This window comes from Cherax quadricarinatus, chromosome 35 (genome assembly GCF_038502225.1).
Source record: "Cherax quadricarinatus isolate ZL_2023a chromosome 35, ASM3850222v1, whole genome shotgun sequence".
NCBI classification, from domain to species: domain Eukaryota; kingdom Metazoa; phylum Arthropoda; class Malacostraca; order Decapoda; family Parastacidae; genus Cherax; species Cherax quadricarinatus.
In genome coordinates this window covers 2,173,161-2,197,837 of record NC_091326.1, presented here as the reverse complement: position 1 = coordinate 2,197,837, position 24,677 = coordinate 2,173,161, and the positions used below count along the sequence as shown (strand labels likewise).

General features: G+C 40.6%; 1 protein-coding gene across 3 annotated transcripts in view; it reads right to left on the bottom strand.

Moving 5' to 3' along the window:
* The window catches only part of Rgl (Ral guanine nucleotide dissociation stimulator-like), a 173,179-nt gene extending 152,199 nt beyond the window's left edge, over positions 1-20,980 (bottom strand). Inside the window, exons 1-2 of one of the 3 annotated variants that reach the window (XM_070091301.1) lie at positions 8,204-8,282; positions 1,875-2,333 (exon numbers count right to left, since the gene is read on the bottom strand). In XM_070091301.1, coding sequence (XP_069947402.1) covers positions 1,875-2,072 — 198 coding nt within the window. In that variant the 5' untranslated portion in view covers positions 2,073-2,333; positions 8,204-8,282. Of the gene's footprint in view, positions 1-1,874; positions 2,334-6,809; positions 6,882-8,203; positions 8,283-20,798 lie in introns of those variants that run through there. The other 2 variants (XM_070091302.1, XM_053785719.2) reach the window with 2 other exon arrangements.
* Positions 20,981-24,677: the final 3,697 nt, after the last annotated feature.

Below are 24,677 nucleotides of genomic sequence, written 5' to 3'. Positions count from 1 at the left end.
TCTTTACAGTACTTCCATCTTCTAATGTCAACTTCCTTCAGCATCTGCTTTAATCTCGTTGCAAACCTCAGCACTTTCTCCAGTGGTTTGACATGGTTGTCATGGGTGGGTTCCACGCTGGTGCTGCATACTTCAAGATGGATCTGAGGTTATATTGTCAGGAAACGCGCATATTATTCACAATTTTATGTGAAACTTGTTCTCTGAACCGTATTTTGAGGGGAAAAATTGAGCAAAATCTTAACGTTTTATATGAAGTGATACAATGTAGTATATACACACAGCGCCAAAAGGACTGAAGGAGGAGATTTACTTTATGGAGAAGCACTAACCTCGTAAGGTAGCTAATAAGGTCTGAGGTGGATGTGTGGTCACGGTAACTGTCTGGTCACAGTAGCCGTCTGGTCTGGTCACAGTAGCTGCCTAGTTTAGTCACGGTAGCCGTATGGTCTAGTCACAGTAGCCGTATGGTCTGGTCATGGTAGCTGTCTGGTACAGTAGCTGCAATTTCCACCATGAGTCACCCACCATTGTGAGGGACAGCCTCAATACCTGCTGTCTTGGCCACTATCTCTCCTGGTCTCAATAACACTAATCAAGCCTATGACAGCTTACTTTAAATTATTATTAGCAGGTTACTCTAAATTATCAACACCAGTGAAACCAACTGTCACGTAGCAAGAAAATATCGCCAACATATCAACATTTTATCACGACGTATCGGTGTAGCACAATCTGGAGCTCTGTGTATAATAGTCTATAGCACTGATCACACACACAACACAAAGGGGAGTTTACCTGTAATTCACCCTTATATTGATAGCATTCCTAACGAGAGACCGCAAAACAATGCAAACCACCAAGGTCTTGAAAGTATTCACCACCACAGTCACTTTCATCACTACCACATCTCACCTTCGCACGCCACGCGTCACCTTCACTCGTCAAACTATTAACGACAATTACACAAAATATTGCCAGGACAAAGATGAAAATCGTCGAGGGACAATACAAGTTCCAGCAGATACTTGATCAACCAGGCTGTGATGGCTATGGTACACACGGGACCAGCAGCAGCAATAGTCTGTGATATATATGGTTTAGAAAATCAACAAGTTGAAGAATGAGACACTTGTGAAACATTTAGAAATTTTTATCAAGGAAACGTTTCGCTAGCCAGTGGCTTCTTCAGTCCAGTACAGAGAAAAACGGTGGAAGATGAGAAGTTTGAGGTAATCAGTGTTTCAGACCGGAGATTGATGGACTGAATACAACTCCAGGCTGAGGGACTGATTACCTCAAACTCCTCATCTTCCACCTTTCTTCTCTGTACTGGACTGAAGAAGCCACTGGCTGGCTAAACGTTTCCTCAATAAAGATTCCCAAATGTTGCATAAGTGTTTCATTCTTCTGGTATGACCGTCTGAATGATCAGACGGTCATGCTAGAAGTTTGACCTTAAACCAGGCTACAGGAGTGGAAAAAAAAAACATGAAATTGGTCTCAGGTAAGATTATAGGTAAGTTATCTTCTCGGGTTCTGTTTCTCGAAACGATTAATAAATTCTACATCAGATATCAGTACCTTCCTGCATAAATTAAAAATAATTTATTGAAATGCCGTTGAAAAGCAAAATATTCACGTAATTGTCTCTTAAGTCTTACAGAGCAATAAACATTAGTAATTCATATTATTATGTTGCTCAAATTATAAAATCAGGAAAGTTAGTTACACAGATGTTAACATCATCACTGTTCTGAATCTGCAGTAACTGGATCAACACACTCAGCAGGGCAGCATTACACCTCCAACTTACCTCTGGTTTCCTCTGGGGTGATGCTAAGGTAACTATACCTACCACTCTAACCACTCACCTCTGGCTCCTCGTATATGTACCAGGTGGACTGAGGCTTGCAATAATCAAGCCACAAGGATTCCTCTTCCTCCTCCTGCTTCTTCTTCTTCTTCTCTTCCTCCTCCTCTTTCTTCCTCTTTTCCTCTTCCTCGTCGCCCTTGATGTCATCAAGGTCGAGGCCGTTTATATAAATTTTGAGTGTTGATACTTGGTTCATGGCATCAACTTGTCCACTAAATGATCGGCATTGTCACTTAAGATTTGTCTTTATCTTTTTTTACCTTGTTGCATACTGATCACCACACGACTCGTCTCTCACCTGATCCACAATACCAGTAGCACGCTATCCCACCAGTAGTCCATTATTTCCTCTGATCCAAAATAGCAGCACTACCACTGGCTTCACTTCGTGAACAAGTCACCTTGTGTTCAGCAGATACACTATCACATATACACTATCTATTCTTCATATAACTCACTACAAGAAGACACTAAACATTTAAAACAGTTTTCTCGATTTCGCATAATTTACAAATAATTACTAAAAGCTCTTGTGATGTGTGTGTGTGTGTGTTAACGGGCGTCAAATTAAGTCCCCCCAAGTATCACCCAATTCCTTATAAAGTATAATTAGCGTTTTTTAGAAACTTGGTACACTGGCGCTTCCCTTTCTCTCCTCACATACCCTGGCGCTGAATAATTCTACGGGTTTAGCACTTCAGGAGATACAACACGATCCTCACTGGCAGCCCGACCCAAAACACTTCAACAACCAGTAGTGAACTCTGCGGCCTCCCTGTTACTTCCCTCTACTTGGCTCTAAGCATCACATGGTCAGTGAATTTTTTTCATGGGGGGGGGGCGATGAACCCGCAAAGGTCATAAACTTAGCTTGGGGAATGAGAGTTAATCTGGCTTAACTCAAAGAAAAAAAAAGAGGGTAGATCCAGTTCTCTGGATCATGAGCCCTTCGCCAGCAAGAAGGAAGCCCCAAAGAAGGGTGAAGTCAGAGGAGTTTCCACCGAGCACCTTGTAGACAAAACAATTATCTGCCTAACACTCTACTCCCCTTATGTGAGTCGAGGGGTTACCCTGTATCCAACTTTTCAATACTTCTTGAGATTCGAACTTCTCACACTGGTATTTTGCCCAGAATATGACTTCCAGCGCAATCAGGCTGCGTGGCAAAGTAGGCTAGCGGGCCACTAACAGCAACAGACTTGTTGAACATGCAATCAAAAAAGGAAGCCTGGCTTCAGGATGGGTTCCAAGGCAGGAAAGCCCTCGAAATCAGTCACAGGCAAGTTACAGGACTGAAACTTAGTAGCACGGGTACGTCAGTCAGGCGAAATTCTATCATATAACGTTATAACTATCACTCTCGTCCCTCTAGTACACGTTTCTAACGTTGTAACTATCACTTTCGTTCTTTTAGTTATCTTAAACTATTTGGTTTGAATGTAATTACCACCTAACAATAGTTCATAAAACTAATTTTACATACATAAGGTGTCAAGCCCTCCACTGACTTACTAGCTGAGTTTCTAACCATGTTATATAATAGGCTTTAGTCGACTTCACTAAAACATAACTCATCCTTGATCAAGTCTTTAACACATTTACACTGTGATGTAAGAATCAATATATAAAATAATATTAGTAACTTAAAATCCATTGACATACAAATGTCAATTATTTGTTACTTAAGTGTTATTGAAGCACTTGTAAAACAGGAATTACTTTCCAGTGAAAATCCGAGTCTAACTAGGCTTTGAAGTAAAGCAGATTCGTTGCACATATATTGGGAGAACGATTCGCTCTGCAGAGCTTTATTACCTCATCACTTGACAGGAGCGAAACGTTGTCCTAATAAAAGCTTGTTTTGCAAGGTGAATGTTTCTTCACTATTGTTGACAGTAAGCAATTTGGATCAAGTCTAGACACTGGAGTGTGAGCAGAAGCATGACCTGTGTTAGGCACTACAGACGTGTTACTACCCTACACACAGGTGTTTTCACCCCCACATCACACACCTTGTTCTCTTACAGACAACACACATCTCCCCTTCCACACACGCCTCACTCACTCCTACCTCATTTCCTCCATCCCCATACAAATGTCTCTCTCACCCACTCCATCCATCACTCTCCCTCCACCCCCCTCCCCTTACATCCGCCTTAGCCACTATATCTAAAATAATTAATTATCAATATATAGATATGCGAGTTAAAAAACATTGCTTTGCGAAATAAATGTCTACAGAGACTGGAACATAAAGCCTGACTGATCAGAAGAGTTTATAGTTTCAGTGCCTATAAATAATGGTAGATGAACTGGTGGGCAACGGAGGTGGTAGTTCTTGTGTACATCCCGTTGACGCTGCCCGTTCACCATCTGTTGTTCTCCCTCCCTCCCTCACCTGCTCTTGCTCATCTTCAACACTTCCCCCAACTCCCTCCTTTACTTGCCCTTATTTATCTCCAACACTTCCCCAACGCACGTCGCCATCTCTTACACTTTCTACAGTCTCTAGAATGCTTTCGTACCATACTATGTTACTGTAAACTTGTGTTATTTACCCACTGTAGCAATGCAACAGTGCAGACAATATGTCTGACGCAACAACTGACAAAGTAGTTTTTATTATTAGTAGTAGTAATAGTATGGTACAGTAGTAGTAATAGTAGTAGATTCACAAGAAATCTATAAGCAGAGGAGGAAGTGAAAGTGTGTCCATACACAACTGAGAGCCAAAAAGCTGGTTTTTCTGGTGATAAAATCTTGCATTTAGCCCCCTAGGAGCAAGTTTATTGGGCAGGGGCACTCCTGTGAGTGTACACACCGCCACAATGACAATACCAATCAATCCAAATAGTTGACAAGCCACTGGTGATACATACTCCATCCTTTGCTACTTCAAAATCCAAGAGCGTCTGCTAGCTACGCTGGAACAGGACGAGTGTAATCACCGCTTCCTGTGAGAGGATAACACTACCTACCACCGCCCTTCCACTCTCCCAGGAAGGCAGGTGATGGCAGCAGCTCTGACAAGGATTGTGGCTACCCATCATTGTATAAAAGTAAATTTCATTGACGCACAACACCAGCAGTCCTATTAACACTGTACATTGTTTCATCTCCATTCGCGGGACAGTCCATTTTAGCACCATCGGTAAATCACATTCAAACTGGAACGTTGAATGCATTATCTCACCCAGACATGTCGCTTTTTTTTTTAATTTGGTTATTCGATGTTAAATTTTTTTCATGGGTTTATGCAACCTAACCTAAATTAACCTAACTTACAAAGAAAGCTTAATTAAAAAAATGGAAGCATTAAGAAATTGAGTATCACGTCAGAAATAACGCATTAAAATGAAAATACACTGCATAAAAACTGAGAGGCGAGAGTGCGTCACATGTAAACACTGCTTCTTCAGGATAAGTACCTTGTTTACTTCCTGGTTTCTCCCGATGATTGCGCAAATAGTGTTGGTTCAGTAATGAATGTTGTCTCGTCACCTGCAAACTTCTTCGCAGTGTTCTTTTTCTAGAAGACGACCGGCCCAGCCGGTGTGACCGGCCCAGCAGCAACAGCCTGGTTGATCAGGCTCTGATCCACCAGGAGGCCTGGTCTCAGACCGGGCCACGGGGGCGTTGACCCCCGGAACTCTCTCCAGGTAAACTCCAGGTAAGTCCGCACAACACTTCATACCAGAAACTCAACCTCGGGTCACAACCATGTTAATGTGAATGAATCACGTTTAGTGTAAAATTATCATTATAGTAAAGCAGATTTATTTTCTTTCTATTTTAACAAAATAGGGTGCACAGCACTGTGCGACTGTCCTTCAATTAGGAATTCATTAAAACTCAAAGTGTATAAAGTATTGTGCAACATCCCTCCCAATGAAAAGCAGGGGCCATGAGTACGCTAAGAGACAACAAGAGTGTCAGGGACCCAAGACTGTTCAACTGCCTCCAAACATACGTAATAAACACCTGGCTGTCTTCGAGAGGGAGCTGGACAGGCACCTACAGTCAGTACTTGATCAGCCGGACTGTGGCTCCTACGTCGGTCTGCGTGCAGCCTGGTTGATCAGGCCCTTGTTCACCACGAGGCCTGGTCACGGACCGGACCGGGGGAGTGTTGACCCCCGGAACACCATCCAGGTGCTTTGTTTCTATTACGGCCCGGTTTCAAACCAGACACGTGTGGAGCAGACTGGATGGAATGTGTCACCTCATTTGCGTTGTAAATGAGGCCAGGAAACTGATAATTAAAGTGCCTTCTCAACAATATGAAAGATTATCATTATATGGAAACGTTGGGCTGATACAACTCCCCTTCCTCAGAAAGAAGTTGCCTCATATATCCTGCTACCCTTGTGTACTATACTGCCTCATCAAACGCTCTCAAGACAGAATCATCTTGCATATACGTAATTGTAAATTATCCTCATAAATCAATGTCTCTCAAATTTATTTCTAAACGATCTAACCCCTACACACAATATATGCATAGGCAATAAGATCACAGCAAACAGGTGATATCACAATATGCAAAACAACCACCGCTTGGAAGTTCATTATTTCACAGTGGTTGTTCTGCATAATATATATATATATATATATATATATATATATATATATATATATATATATATATATATATATATATATATATATATATATATATATATATATACACATCCTTGATGACGAGAAAACTGGCGTGTGACATTCTTATTTATTCATATTTCCCGTCGTAAAGATAACTTTCCTTCCAGGATGCAGTCTACTACGGTCGCCTTACTCAGATACATGAACTTGAACAGGCTCAAATGTTGAGACTTGCTTGTAAATGTAATTAACCATTTTTTGTTACACATCCTCGATTTTCATGGATGCACTTAAATATGTAGACAAAATATGCAGAATATCAAGTGACAACCATCATAACACTGTGCGGATTATTTCACTTCGGCTAAGCTGTCGTAGGATGAGTGAGAATCCCGGAGGAGCCTCCTACCCTCACACACCACTATGCTAGACTAGCCTCACCCTTCCCGCCCATCCCCCACACACTCAATCCATGGTAATTATTCCACGTTATCTCCTCCGAGGTTCCTTGCGACTCATCGCTGCCAAAACACTAGTGGCAAGTGTTCTTACTCTGGGTCAATGGTTCGCTGTTAAACACTTGGATACAAACAGTGACGCTTTATATCCTGTGTACACTTTCAGTAGTTCTGGGTGAGAGAGGCAAGAATCACCTCCTGCCTCCTGAGCTCTAAACTTCAAAGTATTTTTATAGTTTCATCCTAGCCTTACTATACCTAGTTTTTAATACGCTTGTAGAGTAGCTTCACTATCTCTTCATGTAGACTATATCACACTTGTACTACCCTAGACACAAGTAGTTCCTAACTTCCCTATGGCTCGTGTGGATGTGTACTCTACATTGGGGAAGTGCTAAACGCATTGGGGTCATACAGCGCCTGAGGAATGAGAGACAAAGTTTGATCTAAGGAAAGGGAAGGAAGCTCCTATTCTTTGTATCAGGAATCCAGCATTAAGGTAAGACTAGAAAGGATCTTTAATTTGTACTCCTGTTCTCCCTTCCTAGATTATACAAGTATTTTAATGTTTCAGTGTGTACTACCTCTTAATCCTCATTTATAACTCAAATTATGTCTTTTTAATACCTCTTCATATCACAAAAATATTTTTAGCTGTATAATTGTTTAAATTCTCCAAATCTCTCAAAGCTGTCAGTGGCCAAATGATGTCTATAATATTAAAAAGTATCAAGGTTTATATTGCATAACGGCGTGCCTTTCTCGCCATTGGAAGACGGAGGACTGATCCTTCAGTAATCCTTGCACTTCTTAATATCTCACATGAGTGTAACTAAGTGAAGTGTGAAGTATATACAAGCATTTTGTCCATATTTATGCGATAGTACTACATACTTTGATCTAAAGCAAACACTAATTGCAATGATTCTGAACACACTTTTTACTTTCCCGGATACTAAGATTAGAGCAAGTCATTATCAGTAGGGCGTGCTTGTCCTGTTGTCCATGGCGCACCACTGGGTACATTTCCATCACTCTACTCGAGTTTTTTTCATTACTCACAAATCTGTGTTTGCTGTTCTTATTAACCTACACCATTTCTTCTTGAATGAAAACAAAAATATTTCAACATTTATTTTCTTAGATTAATTGCTAAAATATATTTTAGTTCCAATCATATACAACGATAAAGTAATCGGAGACACTAAACGACATCACTCAAGCTTCCTCATATAGAGGAAGTAGTGTGGTTTCTGCGAACACGTACAGTGTTAAGCAGAAGCCTAGGTGTGGAAAGGTAGCTCCTGGTGGTACACACTACACTAGTTGCTTCTAAGGGCCCCGGCGTTACACACCGTCCAGAGAGCTGCACCGCATACATACTACATGTCGGGAAGTGACGTCTACTGCTCTAATACTCCCCGCTGCTTGCGCCTATACCCACCTAGACGAATGCCCAGTATTTACTACTTACTTCCTTTCCTGCGTGTTATTTTCTTTAGATCCGACTAAACAAATGAAGTTGAAGTTCAAGTTGAGGCCAAAGAATTGTTTAAGTATGCGGGGTCAAGGCGCACTTTGTAAACAAATGACCGGATATTCAAGATTCAAGGCGAACCCCGGTCGCATCAGCTTTAACTGCTCGTCTTGTAACAAACATCAACACAAATGCCCCAAAACTGAAATAATCTTCCAAGATAACAAATACTGTATGGACCTAATTCATCAGAATACTGCCTGATGAAGTACCTACTAGGAGATATCACGCAACATCCGATAACACGCAAGAGGCCAAGCACAGATAAAGCTATGATAAGAATCCCACCAAACATATGGGATGGTATACTTGCGTTTAACATCACTATCAAATCATTAGCGTTAGCTGCCCACACGAACTGTGGTGAGCTACACTCTAAGGATGCAACTAGGATAAATACTAGCGAGCCGGAACTAGACTAAACCCTCGGGTGCAGCAATGGTTTATGTCCCTATTAACTTCCTCTACTGGAACGTAACCACTGAAGGTACTAAACCCATAGCGGAATGACTCACGAAATCGTAATGACACTCTGACCGCGGGTTCAAATCCCGCCCGTGGTATGGTTTCCATAGCGGAATGCCTGACGATGTCATTATTGTCACTTTTTGGGGGCTATCCAGGGTAATCTACACATATGCTGCTATGTATGATAATTTATGCAACTGTATTTATGTGTAACTGTACCTGAATAAACTTACCAGTCCTACTGACGTCTCCCTGCTCAGGCTGTCATTTTCACTAAATACATAATAATAAATAACAAAAAGGCGGGTTATTTGTGTACATAATAATAATACATAATAATATACATAATAATACAATCAAATTAAACGTTAAAACCTGAAAGGGGTCACTTCTCATGTGACTGAAAAGAGGGGAACTTATCACAATGAAGCTATCTACATAGAACAGGGTAACAACACATTGCTGATGTATCCAATTTTTAATACAACGAAGGTCCCGAGGGGCTAGGCTAGTTCTAGGTTGGCGGTGGGCCACATTCCAGTAGGCCGATAATAGGGTACACACCCCACAACCTCTGCCGTAGGCCTCAGTAAGCTAGCGCTGAACTACAAGACCGGTCATACTAGGCTAATATCCTGAGTAAGGCGAGGCGTAGGAACAGGTCTTCTTAAACCTGCTACCCATATTCACCTAGCAGTAAAGGATATCAAGGAGTTAGTCAACTGTTGTGGGTCGCCTCTAACAAAATACCCTAAATGTTGCATACATGTCTTTACTCCCACGCCTTGACTCCTCCCTCAGACTAACAGTTTCTTGTTACAAAATGAGGACCTCATTACTCCCTTAAAGTTTTATTAGAATGAGCATGTAAGTCTTCAAGAAACTAGTAATTTATGATCATAAAGTCTAACGTTTTCGTTGTTTCAACCGCTAGTAACGTGTTATTACAATTATATTTACGAGGAAAGGGTCAAACAACGTCTGGGGAATGAAAGGCATTCAGGTCTGATCCAAGGAAGGGGAGGGTAGGTCCAGTTCCTAAAATCAAGAGCCCTTTATTTAACTGATGTCTTCTTAAACAATGTACAGCAAGTATCATGTTAGGTATCTTTATTTTCGAAATGTTTAGCCTGCACAGCAGGCTCCTTCAGTCAAATACCGAAAGGACTTTTATACTGGAGACAGTGGAAGAACCGGCGAGGTAATTTTAAGGTAATGAGTCACCTTTGATAGAAGGCGATCAGTCACTTAGCCTTGGTGGAAAGTATTTAGTCATTCAGCCTAAAGCAGAGGCATCACGATGGAGACTTGTACCGAAGCCAGACGTGAGGTGTAACAGATGGAGACAGAATCAGAGGTTGGAGGGGTCCTCTAGTAGGAGTAGATCATGCCAATAAGTTGTTTAGCAAGAGTTGTAAAAAATACCATCTGCACCAGAATACCATGTAGTTGTGTTAAACAAGTATCACGTTATTAATGGTATGCAATACAGACATGCTGATGATTAAGACATGTCACCTCTGTATTCAACTGAAGAAGCCTGCTTTGTTGGCGAAATGTCGACAATAAAGATACCAAGTGTTGCACACGTATCTTATTCGTCAATATGCAACTCGGCAGAGAGCAGCGTGTGGATGAATTATAGCTGAACCGAAGAATGCAGTATTCCGGAGAGATTAATTCTGAGTATGGCTCGCAAGCAAGTGTATGTAACCGGACGAAAAAGTTAAAAATCGCGAGATAAATCAAGTAAATCTTGTACTTAAGGTATCTGCAAATATTTGCAAGATCTCTGAGCATTATTATTATATTATACTATATTATATTCAAGGGAAAGCACTAAATTCATATGGCTTGGTAGGCAACATACTCGCTTCACACACTGAGCATCCGTGGTTCAATCCCCGGTCGGGCGGAAAAGGTTGGGTATGTTTCTTTGCACCTGCCGTCCCGATCACCTAGCGGTAAGTAGGTAACCTGAGTGTTTAATCGACTGGTGTGGGTTTCATTCTGGGGGACAAGACTGAAGGACCCCAATGGAAATAAGACAGTCCTCGATGACGCATTGTCTTGGGTTATCCTGGGTGGCTAACCCTCCGGGTTAAAAATCCGAACAAGTCTTAGCATTCAGTCTGGGGAATGGAAGGCAATCAGATTCGATCCAAGACAGGAGAGTATAGCTCCAATTCACTTGTTCAAAAGCTCTTCAACAGCATCAAGACACCCCCTTCCTGAATTCCCTAGAGCAAATATGTTTCGTTTTCTAACGCATTTGCGTCAATTTTTGAAAATTGAGCAACCTATTATTATTATTATTATTACCCATCTTAAACATCGTTTTTTTTTTTTATTTTGATTGAAGGGATGATGGCACTGAATTGTAAACACGACTGAGTATTTTCAAGTCCACAGGCTGGCTTTCCATGTTCTGTTCGCGCAAGAAATATTTTGATCGTTTTTATGTATTATTTCGTATGTGCTGGTCTATAAATGGCTAAATGTTGTTAACAGACGGTAATCTACCTCAACGAAATCTGATCTAACCTATTGAGAAATTTAATTTTCAAAATTTAAAAAGAAAATGGACATTTGAAAGTCAAGATTGGCCGACAAATTATTATTATTATAATCAAGGGGGAAGCGCTAAACCCGGAGGATTATACAGCGCCTGGGGGGGGGGGGATGTGGAAGGCATTCAGGCTTAATTCGGGGAACTGGAGCACAGATCTAATTCCCTAAATCAAGAGCCCCTCACCAACATATTGGCCGACAAAATATGGTAAAAATCACTGCATTGAGCAAACCTTTATTTATTGAGTATGTCTTGTTCTAAGCAGAGATTTACTCAGAGCGAAATGTTCTTTGTGAATACAAGCTTGATCTGCATCAAGTACATTTTAGAATACGAAATCGACGTTGGCATTTGTAGGAAGAGTTGCCATTTACCACAAATCTTTAGTATTTTTTTTGGGGAGGGGGGGGGGAGTTTGCCTTCTCCAGACATTTTAGAGTCGGTTAACCAAATATATTCCACTTTGTAACGTGGTTGCTAATATTATGGTTGAATGATGGTGACCTTAAAATATTTAAGGCACTCCTTTAAATGTCCATTTTTTATCACATCAATAGAAAACGGCTACATATGACATGGTATTTTTTCTTAAGAATTACCAGCGTTATAATTTTTTAAATCACTATTCAGATAGTTTTAATAGTCTTTTACAATATATGTATTAATTTACCCCCAAGTGTAGCACTAGTAGTTGCCTACTGGTTAGGCCTACAGTATTCGTAAGTACTCTTGGCCTGGTTGACAGCATCTTAAGCTCACATACACAAGTTTACTTAGACACAGGTACATATAAGTAAAATGGTCATACATAGTATAAATTGCCTAGGTTAACAAAAAAAAATTAGAAAAAGTGACTTATTTCCACTGGGGTCCTTGATCGATCCGCTGACACAGGTGTAATGCTGGGCATGTTTCATTACACCTGCTGTCCCTATCCACCTAGCAGTAAGTAGGTATCTGGGTATTAGTCGACTGGTGTGGGTCGCATCCTGAAGGACAAAATTAAAAGCGCCACTACGAGGTAAGACGGGCAAATCTAATGTTAATTTTCATCTCATCTTACCTCGCAGTAAACAGATACCTGGGAGTTAGTCTACTTGGTAAATATCGAATTTGGCTGCTCGGTTTTTGACTGTAAATTTTCAAATGTTAAGTGGGTTGGGAAATTTAGCTAGACATATGTGGTGTAAATGGGGTAAATCTATTTTTTGATAACTAAATCTATCCTAAAGTAACCTAACCAAATCTAAAATTACTCCTAGATTTAGTTAGGTTAGGTTACATTAGGTAGGTTTAGTTACGAAAAAATAGTTGCACGGACATCAAAAATTATTTAACTGCTAAAATAAGGATTAAACTAGCCTCTCAGTGTATAACCCCTCTCGGTGTACACACTGTCGTGCCAACTCAAGAAGTCGGATTTCTATAGACTTCATGGGAAAGTTGACGGCAAGCAGTGAAAGGAGTGTCACGTTTCTGACCTTTGATTTGCTTCTGAGGTTTTAGTTGTGGCATCACATTAATTAAAATGCACCTGTATAAAAAATTAAACAAATAACTGCACTATAATACCATTATATTTATGGGGAAGCTCTAAACCATTATGAGTCACTCAGCGCCTTTGGAACTGGACGTAATCAAGTTTGATCCAAAGAAGAGGAAGGTAAGGCTAATTCCTTGGATCGAAAGCCCTTCATCAGAATAAAGGCATCACCTTAGGGGGCTGCATGCTTTTTAACCTTTCAGGCATACAAAATTAGAGAAAAATATAACTAAAAACTACATATCTTGACGATATTCATCTATCACTGAACAATGGGCCAATATGGTCAGGCCATCAACAGGGAGGCCTGGTCTGGCTCTGGGTCGCGGGGGCGATGATCCCCGGAACAATCTACAAGTAATATCAACCCCTTATTCGGGCACGTGTCAACGATTCTGACCGACATCCCCGTGTACTTTTCTGGCCACAGATTCTCTATATTAACCCAGCTTAAAGACAGTGTCTGCCTTCTCACCAATAAATGCACATCCAAAAATTACCGATGAAAAGACATGGCACATTTTATTTACGACCTGGCGTGTAAGATTTACTGAAAAAAAAATGTTTTTTTTTATTAACGGCGGCAATACTTGCATACCTCCGATAAACACTATAAAATACGGTATTATAGTACAACATTTCAGATGTCGAAAAAATCATTAACTTTCATAAATATGTTATCTGTGCTTCCCCTAATCCCAGTCTGTTAAATATTATTAAGTGCTGAACCCTACGTGTTCAGTGCTTAAAAATAATATGCAACAGAAAAATGGGAGGTAATAAGGAATGATCAGAGGAAGGGAAGAGTAGCTGGAATTCCAGGTACCATAATCTCTTCGCCAGCATCGAGGCTCCTCCCTGACCCCGCCGACAGGTGCTATTGATTGTTACTAGTAATGTCGTACTTTTTTGCGGTGATCCTGGGGTAATTCTACATAATTCACCACCAATGTATGCCTGTAACAATAGAATAATACTTTATAGTAATTATATACGTTATAAACCATATAGTTAACCTGAAAATTATATATCAATCCATGTGCCGGATGCAGTAATTTTTTTTGTAGGGGAGACAGACTACGAGCTCAAGATACGACTCCTAAAACATGTATGTGCTTTTAGAACACATCACACCAACACGTGTGTAATACATAGGAAAAAGACTTTACACCTGATAACCTGACCTAGCTACGTGACAATGACAGGGTCAGAATACGGTAACCGCCTTCACGACCTATGATACTATAAAGCGACACCAAAGTGCATTCATTCATGCCCACGAAACTTCTTGCCCAAACTCTCCTACGTCACCTACCAGCACGTGAACTAATCCATGCACAGGGTTATCACCTCACTGTTCGCTTGACCTACACAAACAGTTTACATATTTTCTGTATAATCTGGCAAAGCTTCCCTTGAAACGAAACGTCCTTATAATAAAATCATACGCTGTTTTATGTACCTGGAAGGTGTTCCGGGAGTCAATGCCCCCTTCGGCCGTCCTTAACCAAATTCATCAGGAAGCAGGACAAGGGTTTCCTGACCGCCACTGGAGCTTTTGATTATCCGACTGAGGCCTTCCGCTGGCTTACCAGTCCACCACTTTAGAAATTACGATTATAATGTCACCTGTTTATGTTGCTGGTTTATTCGTCAAGACAAGTGTCTCCTGACACGGATCCTAGTCATACAGATGACTCATTACTCAGTATAAAATGAAACGAATTTACCATTAATTTCACCAAGTATACATGGTTTATATTAAAATCTTTATATTTTATTTGTAGTTAACGTAATCCGTAAGGTTTTAACGCTTATTTCTAATATCTGTATAAAAATTAAATTTAAGTTAATTACAGAACAATTTACTCAAATGTTAACATGGATTTAATACGTTTATTATATTCCACATTTGTACTGTTATTGTTAAACTAAACCCATGCTAAATGGATGCCTCGGTCAGATGACCAAAGTTCCAGCTGCGGGTCTTCATATGACTATGACCCGCGTCAGGAAACACTTGTCCTGTTTCCTGACAAACCTTATTTAACCTAAGCTAAACCCATGCGGGCCATTCAACGCAAGACATGGTGGAGGCTTGATCCTTCGTCTGCTGAGAGCCAGACAAACAATAGAGGATATGTTAAAGACATAATAAATCCAAAAACTCTACCTAAACAAATAACATTGGCAATTAAGTATTGCCCTTAAAATGGGCAAGGCGGATTATTTGTTTAATATATTTGGTAATAACATTGTGAAATAATCTAGACATTTTCTAGAAAATTGTGTACTGCTAAATTCATGAATAATTTATTTACCTGGAGAGAGTTCCGGGGGTCAACGCCCCCGCGGCCCGGTCTGTGACTAGGCCTCCTGGTGGATCAGAGCCTGATCAACCAGGCTGTTACTGCTGGCTGCACGCAATCCAACGTACGAGCCACAGCCCGGCTGGTCAGGTACCGACTTTAGGTGTTTGTCCAGTGCCAGCTTGAAGACTGCCAGGGGTCTATTGGTAATCCCCCTTATGTATGCTGGGAGGCAGTTGAACAGTCTCGGGCCCCTGACACTTATTGTATTAAGAACATAAGAATATAAGAAAGGATCACCGCAGCAGGCCTGTTGGCCCATGCTCGGCAGGTCCTTTACAATTCATAAACCATACCCCGGCCGGGACTGAACCCGCGGTCAGAGAGTCTCAAAACTCCAGCTCGTCGCGTTAGCCACTAGACCAGCTAGCCACAATAAGATTCGTCCAACTAGGTATATTTCTACACCATAGGAAGGTTAGCACAGGCACCACTGTGACCGTGGGTTCAATCCTGGCCGGGGTATGGTTTGTTTGCAATCGTGTCATTACGATTTCGTGAGTCATGTTTACAATTCATCCCACTAACGAAACATTTTCCCAACCCAATCCTCAATGCTACCCAAGATATAAGCTCTGATAACTCTATCCACTCATTTGCAAGTCCCACTCAAATCCAACCCCTCTCACTCATATATTTATCCAACCTAAATTTGAAACTACCCAATGTCCTAGCCTCAATAACCCAACTAGGTAGACTGTTCCACTCATCAACTACCCTATTTCCAAACCAATACTTTCCTATGTCCTTTCTAAATCTAAACTTATCTAATTTAAATCTATTACTGCGGGTTCTCTCTTGGAGAGACATCCTCAAGACCTTATTTATATCCCCTTTATTAATACCTATCTTCCACTTATACACTTCGATCATGTCTCCCCTCATTCTTCGTCTAACAAGTGAATGTAATTTAAGGGTCTTTAATCTTTCTTCACAAGGAAGATTTCAAGTGCTATGTATTAATTTAGTCATCCTACGCTGAATGTTTTCTAACGAATTTATGTCCATTCTGTAATATGGAGACCAGAACTGAGCTGCATAATCTAGGTGAGGCCTTACTAATGATGTATAAAGCTGCAGTATAACCTCTGGACTTCTGTTGCTTACACTTCTTGATATAAATCCCAATAATCTATTTGCCTTATTACGTACGCTTAGGCATTGCTGTCTCGGTTTAAGGTTGCTGCTTACCATAACCCCCAAATCCTTTTCGCATTCTATACTGCTAAGTTCAACATTATTAAGCTGGTAGGTTCTAGGGTTATGAACATTTCCGAGCTTTAGAACTTTACATTTATCTACATTGAACTGCATCTGCCACTTTTCTGACCACGAACTGAGTTTGTCTAAATCCTCCTGAAGTTGTGAGACATCAACGTCTGAATCGATTATCCTACATATCTTCGTGTCATCAGCAAATTTGCTTATGTCACTAGTAATTCCCTCGTCAAGGTCGTTTATATATATTATAAACAACAATGGGCCTAAAACTGATCCCTGCGGAACGCCACTTGTTACAGATCCCCACTCAGATTTAACCCCATTTATGCACACTCTCTGCTTCCTATTAGTGACTCGATCCATGACAGTATTTTTCCCCCAGTGCCATGGGCAGCCACTTTCTTCAACAGTCTCTCATGTGGTACTCTATCAAAAGCCTTACTAAAATCTAAATAAACAATATCGAATTCTTTATCCTGATCAACAGCCTCAAAAACTTTGCTGAAGGTGGTTAATAAATTAGTTAGGCAGGAACGGCCCCTGGTGAAACCATGTTGAGTATCATTAATCAAATTATGCCTATCGAGATGGCTTGTTATATTATCGGCTATAATTGACTCTAGTAATTTACCTACAATTGAGGTTAGGCTTATTGGGCGGTAATTTGATGGTAACGACTTGTCCCCTGCTTTAAAAATAGGAATTACATTAGCCATCTTCCACATATCACTACACCTGTTTGAAGAGATAAATTAAAGATATTAGTTAAAGGTTCACAGAGTTCCATTTTACACTCTTTAAGAACCCTTGAAAAAAGTTCATCTTTAATCGGTCTATCTGTTTGATAACCATTACGCTGGTGACTGTGATATTGCATAAATTATCATCTTCAAGCCCACTATAAAAATTAATTACTGGGATATTGTCAGTGTCTTCCCGAGTGAAAACCGAGAGAAAATAATTATTAAGAATAGAGCACATTTCATTCTCCTTGTCAGTGAGATGCCCAGAGTTATTTTTAAGGGGGCCTATCTTATCTCTAACTTTTGTTCTACAAACCTGGAAAAAACTTTTTGGGTTAGTTTTTGAATCCCTAGCAACTTTAATTTCATAGTCCCGTTTAGCTTTTCTTATCCCCTTTTTAACGTCCCTCTTAATGTCAATATACTGGTTCATAAGATGACCCTCACCTCTTTTGATACGCCTATAAATTCCTTTCTTCTGACCTAAAAGATATTTGAGCCTATTATTAATCCATTTGGGGTCATTTCTATTCGATCTAATTTCCTTATATGGGATAAATGTCCTTTGGGCAGCATGTATTGTTAAGAAAGCTGTCATACTGATAGCTCTCTTCGTTACTCCAGTCTACAGATGATAAGTGCTCTCTAAGCCCATTGTAATCTGCTAAACGAAAATCTGGGACCAGTACTGAATTATCCTTACTATCATACTTCTAGTCAATGCTAAAGGTAATTGATTTGTGATCGCTTGTGTCTCTTAACGTGCTAGTGACACCCCTGCTTTTCACTGGGGGGATGTTGCATCGTCTGCCAAGTCTTTTGCTTTCGTTGTGAGTGATTTTCGTGTGCAAGTTCGGTCCTAGTCCCTCTAGGATTTTCCAGGTGTATATAATCATGTATCTCTCCCGCCTGTGTTCCAGGGAATCCAGGTTCAGGAACTTCAAGCGCTCCCAGTAATTGAGGTGTTTTATCTCCGTTATGCGCGCCGTGAAGGTTCTCTGTACATTTTCTAGGTCAGCAATTTCACCTGCCTTGAAAGGTGCTGTTAGTGTGCAGCAATATTCCAGCCTAGATAGAACAAGCGACCTGAAGAGTGTCATCATGGGCTTGGCATCCCTAGTTTTGAAGGTTCTCATTATCCATCCTGTCATTTCTCTAGCAGCTGCGATTGATACAGTGTTATAGTCCTTGAATGTGAGATCCTCCGACATGATCACTCCCGGGTCTTTGACGTTGGTTTTTCGCTCTATTTTGTGGCCGGAATTTGTTTTGTGCTCTGATCAAGTTTTAATTTCCTCCTGTTTACCATATCGGAGTAATTGAAATTTCTCATCGTTGAACTTCATATTGTTTTCTGCAGCCCAATGAAAGATTTGGTTGATGTCCGCCTGGAGCCTTGCAGTGTCTGCAATGGAAGACACTGTCATGCAGATTCGGGTGTCATCTGCAAAGGAAGACACGGTGCTGTGGCTGACATCATTGTCTATGTCAGATATGAGGATGAGAAACAAGATGGGAGCGAGTACTGTGCCTTGTGGAACAGAGCTTTTCACCGTAGCCGCCTCAGACTTTACTCTGTTGACTATTACTTTTTGTGTTCTGTTTGTGAGGAAATTATAGATCCATCTACCAACTTTTCCTGTTATTCCTTTAGCACGCATTTTGTGCGCTATTACGCCATGGTCACACTTGTCGAAGGCTTTTGCAAAGTCTGTATATATTACATCTGCATTCTTTTTGTCTTCTAGTGCATCTAGGACCTTGTCGTAGTGATCCAATAGTTGAGACAGACAGGAGCGACCTGCTCTAAACCCATGTTGCCCTGGGTTGTGTAATTGATGGGTTTCTAGATGGGTGGCGATCTTACTTCTTAGGACCCTTTCAAAGATTTTTATGATATGGGATGTTAGTGCTATCGGTCTGTAGTTCTTTGCTATTGCTTTACTGCCCCTTTGTGGAGTGGGGCTATGTCTGTTGTTTTTAGTAACTGTGGGACGACCCCCGTGTCCATGCTCCCTCTCCATAGGATGGTAAAAGCTCGTGATAGGGGCTTCTTGCAGTTCTTGATGAACACGGAGTTCCATGAGTCTGGCCCTGGGGCAGAGTGCATGGGCATGTCATTTATCGCCTGTTCGAAGTCATTTGGTGTCAGGATAACATCAGATAGGCTTGTGTTAACCAAATTCTGTGGCTCTCATAAAAAAATCATTCATTCATAAAAAAATCATTCAAGATAATGAAGCAAAGTACTGAAATATGGTGACAAAACCTCACATTGGTCAGGTGCACACCAGCACGTGTTTTATGTAGCCTAACGTGAGAAAAGTGGTAGTATATAGGTAGGTAAACAGGAAAAGAAAGAAAGAGAGAGAGAGAGAGAGAGAGAGAGAGAGAGAGAGAGAGAGAGAGAGAGAGAGAGAGAGAGAGAGAGAGAGAGAGAGAGAGAGAGAGAGAGAGAGAGAGAGAACCATAAGAATATGACTTCTTAAAAGATATTCTTTAAAATAATTCTTCTGGTGGTAAAATGACAATGACGTCTTAATTGGTACAACGTTTCACCCACGAGTGGGCTTTATAAAGTACCTGTACCTCACTAAATACATGTGCTTGATGGTCTACTCGTGTATAAATTATACCAATAAGCATTTCACTGCATTATTAGTTGGCCACTTGTCGACGTCACCCCTTTTTTGAGTATATATGATTCCTGCGTATATTAAAGAAAATGGCTCTTATTAAGCGATAATATGTCAAAAAATCTATTTTCGCATGTACTGATATACAAGGTGCTCTTCCTGTATAAAAGTATGATAAAGAACTATTCGACTAGTGTTGAGCTCTGTTCAAGTTCCCAGCATTATCTTCCAGCTACTTGCGTACAGTCCACCGTTATGTTAGTACATTAAATGACATGCTTTCATGTCGTTAACGTGGGTTATTTCTGAAAATAACGTATCATGATAACTGATAATTAATTAGCACAATGTCTTATATGATTAGGTAAACTGATAAGATATAATCAAGATGTAAGGGAGATTCCAATGGAAGGCAATAAACGATCCTTGGACGTTTCTTCCAAGAATATATGTGTGTCTTTCTTACATTTAAACATAACACATTTTATACATGTGATTGAAATTCCTTTTTAATATGTATTACTGGTAAAACACAATATAGAGGGCAGACATAGAAGTGAAACTTTCTAAGTCTACCTACGCACAGATCTCACTTAAATGCTAAGGACAGGCTACGATATTCATTATTTTTTCATGAATTAAAGCCATGAGTATGAACATGCGTCGGTGCTAGAGGAAGAAGTGAGGTGTATATATGGCAACAAAAGAGACAGGTACAGCCTACCTCGGTGACCGCCAATAGTTGGCTACCCGTAAGCCACTTTTTCACTCACCTCTGTGCTCATTCTCCTCTCCCTCGTCTCCTGGTTACCCTCTTCTTCATTACTCTTGTATTGTGTGATCCTTATCAAGTTACATGAGCCTCACAACAGCCCAGCGTGTACACAGAGACCTGGGTCACTCTCCCGAGGTGACATCGTGTACACCTGTTCACTGTTGAACACTGTCACTGGTGTTCCAGTAATGTTGCTCGTGTAAACAAACATCAGAGGGAGCCCGAACGAGTCCCTTGCCTAAACTTTTATATTTTTATGTTTTTTATTGGCAGATTAATTGCTTGATGATACTGCCAACAAGAAAATCATTAAGCATTAAAGTTAACGCTGAAAAGAATATGAGAAAGGGAAAGTGAGGGAGGTAGTCTTGAGAGATAACTGGCGATCTATATTTCTCTCTCGGGCTAAAATATCGCGGGTTCGATCCCCGGCTTGTTGCAGTATTGTTATTTGCTTAAAACCTCTTGTTCCATGGATGCATTAAAATGTGTACTAGTGAGATTGGTTTAACAAAAGAGAGAGGAATGAAATTAGTCCTGTAGCTTTTCACAGCCACGTACGTGCTGGCATCAAGAGTGGCATGCCAGTGTTACTGGGTGGCTGATGTTTGAAGCATTGTTGGCTCAGTGGACTAGGGTGTCTTGGATTTTGGAGGGCTTCCCAGGAGGCCAGCTCGACAGTATGTTAGGTAAAAGGACATAAAAAGCTCCAGGAGAGCGAAATTTTGTTACAGTAAAATGTCACATCAGTTTCACTTGCAGAGTAATGTTATTTACTTAAAATCATTTGTTTCGTGGATGCATATACACACACATATATGTATATATATATATATATATATATATATATATATATATATATATATATATATATATATATATATATATATATATATATATATATATATATATATATATATATATATATATATATACGAGACTGACTTTCAGGAAAGACTCATAAGGGATGAGAGGGGAAGAGAAAATAGAAGAATAGTGGGGGGAGAGGAAGGGTTAGTGTAAAGAAAAAGTGTCATCTGTAGTAAGTTTTCCGGTCTTGTCCCGGTCCGGGTCTTTTCCATGTGGTGACCCGGCGTAAAAGTGCCAGGATTAGATCCAGCAACAAAGGCGATGTATGAAAGTTGAAGACTCAGATGAGTCAAAGGGATGTTAGGAAGTACATGTATTTCTTCAATCACAGAGTTGTCAGGCAGTGGAACACCCTTGAAAGTGACGTAGTGGAGGCGGGAACCATATAGTTTTAAGACGAGGTTTGATAAAGCTCATGGAACAAGGATAGAGAGGACCTAGTAGCAATAAGTGAAGAGGCGGGGCCAGGAGTTATGAATCGACCCCTGCAACCACAAATAGGTGATTACATCAGCTATGTCAACATGAACAGTTCATGAGAGGTCGAGCTCGGGAGGACATGATGGACGACGTGGCGGCCACCAACACGACAGTGGACACGACTGTCACACTCCACAGTCACAGGTCCATGGGGACGGTAGAGGCGTAGTAATAATGGGCAACACTATAATACCATGGCGGTATTAGCAAAAGAAACTAGATGTTATTGAAGATTTACACTATCTAGGAAAATTACAAAAACGAATGCTATGTAAATTATTCAAAACTACACAGAAAACATATTTCATTAATAAATCCAAATAAGAAATATTTCTTGTAAGTAATTCTAGTAAAATCAGTTAATTTTTTTATTCAAACTTAAAATAGCAAGGTTCTAATCAGTGTGATTCTTGGCAGCAAAATAGTCAAACAAAACCTGAATCCTATTTATTTTAAATACAAATACAAATCTATTTCAAAATCACTGTTTTATGCAATTCTCTCCTTGTTTCTTGTTTTAATTTGTATCCTTTTACTCCCACGTTCACCTAGTAGTCACTAGGTACCTGGGTGTTAATGGACTGGTGTGGGTGGCATCCTGGGGGACATGATTGAAGGACCACAATGGAAATAAGACAGACAGTCCTCAATGACACACTGACTTTCTTGGGTTATTATGGGTAGCTAACCCTCCGGGTTAAAAATCCAAACAAATCTTATCTTGTAACTGTTATCTGTTATTAAGCTCCTGCAAAATTATGTAAATTTTAAGTGCAGCATAGTCTTATTTCCACTGAGGTCCTCAGTTTTGTCTCCCAGGATGAGACCCACACCAGTCAACTAACACTCAGGTACCTACTCCCCTCAAGGAAGGTTCCTTGATGTTGGTGAGGGGCTCTTGATTTAGGGAATTGGATCTGTGCTCCAGTTCCCCAAATTAAGCCTGAATGCCTTCCACCCCCCCCAGGCGCTGTATAATCCTCCGGGTTTAGCGCTTCCCCCTTGATTATAATAATAATAATAATCAGGTACCTACTTGCTAGATGACCGGGGACGGTATGTGTAAGGAAACACACCCAATATTTCCACCCTTGCAGGGGATCGGACCACGGATTGTGTGAGGCGAGAGTGTTGCCTACCAGGCCACAGTGAAAGAAAAGGTTGTGCCTTGGAAACCACCCAAGATCGAAGACCTTATGTCATGGCTCTCAACAAATAAAGCAGTTTGTACCGGAGGAGGTCCACCAGCTATTTTTTTTTTTTTTTGTCGAATTCCTCAGTCACCTCTACCTATGCACCGACAGCTCCAAGACGAGTGAATATGTGGGTACTAGTGTATGATCTAGAAAATGTTTCCCGAGGTTTTTGTTTGCCGAGCCATACATGTCTTCACCACTGAACTTTGTGGATGAAACCACAGATTTTGTGATACTTAAAAAAAAAAACAGTGCAGCTTTTGTTAGTTATTTTTACTTCATGTCTGTCTGCATTGACAGCTATGAAGACTGGGGCTAGACTCGTATAATACTAGGCAACTTCATTAATAGGCTAATCTTGTGTGTCATGTCCACCACCTTGATCTGGGTACTTGGTTACAGTAACGTGTTTGATAATGACCAGGCTGATATCCTTACTAAGTCGGCCTCGGAGCTTGAGGGTCCTCCAGGAGCTGCGTTTCTGTAGCAATGTCAGAGGACAAACTTGGCATTTCTCAATAAGTTTAAATCCACTAGTGAGGACTGGCCATCTTTCTACCGTGCTAATCGCCAAGAAAAGGTTGTGCTAACCCACCTCAATTCAACCTTCCTTACTTACCTCCAACGTTATATCAGCAGCTAGTTTCCACCGAGATGTCCTTGAAGTAAAATCTTATCCATCTCCCACGCACCGCCTGCCACCTACCTCGTCACTCCTTCAACTCTGTGAATGGATTATTATTATTATTATAATCAAGGGGGAGGCACTAAACCCAGAGGATTATACAGCGCCTGGGGGGGCGGATGTGGAAGGCATTCAGGCTTAATTCGGGAAACTGGAGCACAGATCCAATTCCCTAAATCAAGAGCCCCTCACCAACATCAAGGAACCTTCCATGAGGGGTCTGTGAATGGAAATACCTTCCATTCACAATGTACACACTCCTCTATGATAGTTACCCAAATATCGTCAGCTCTTTGATTCACTTCTTGAAAACAACAAACTTGACTGAGCGGTTGTAATTGACATAACTCATAACCTGTCACCAATGGCGTAGCTAATGGGAGAGAAAGTGGAGCCCACCGCTCCCCCATGAACACATTTTTCAAGTGATGCCTTTTCAACAATTTTATAACTCTTTAGTTCACTTGTGGGATAAAAGTCGAAATTCATTTTTATTGCATCTTCCTTGTGTTTTGATTTTAAATACAAAATAACACTTGTTATTTGTTTAGTGTCATGGCACATTTTTTTTATGTGCTAGCTCCTCTAACTTTAGAACCTGACTCCCCTCAAGGAAGGTTCCTTGACGCTGGTGAGGGGGCTTTTC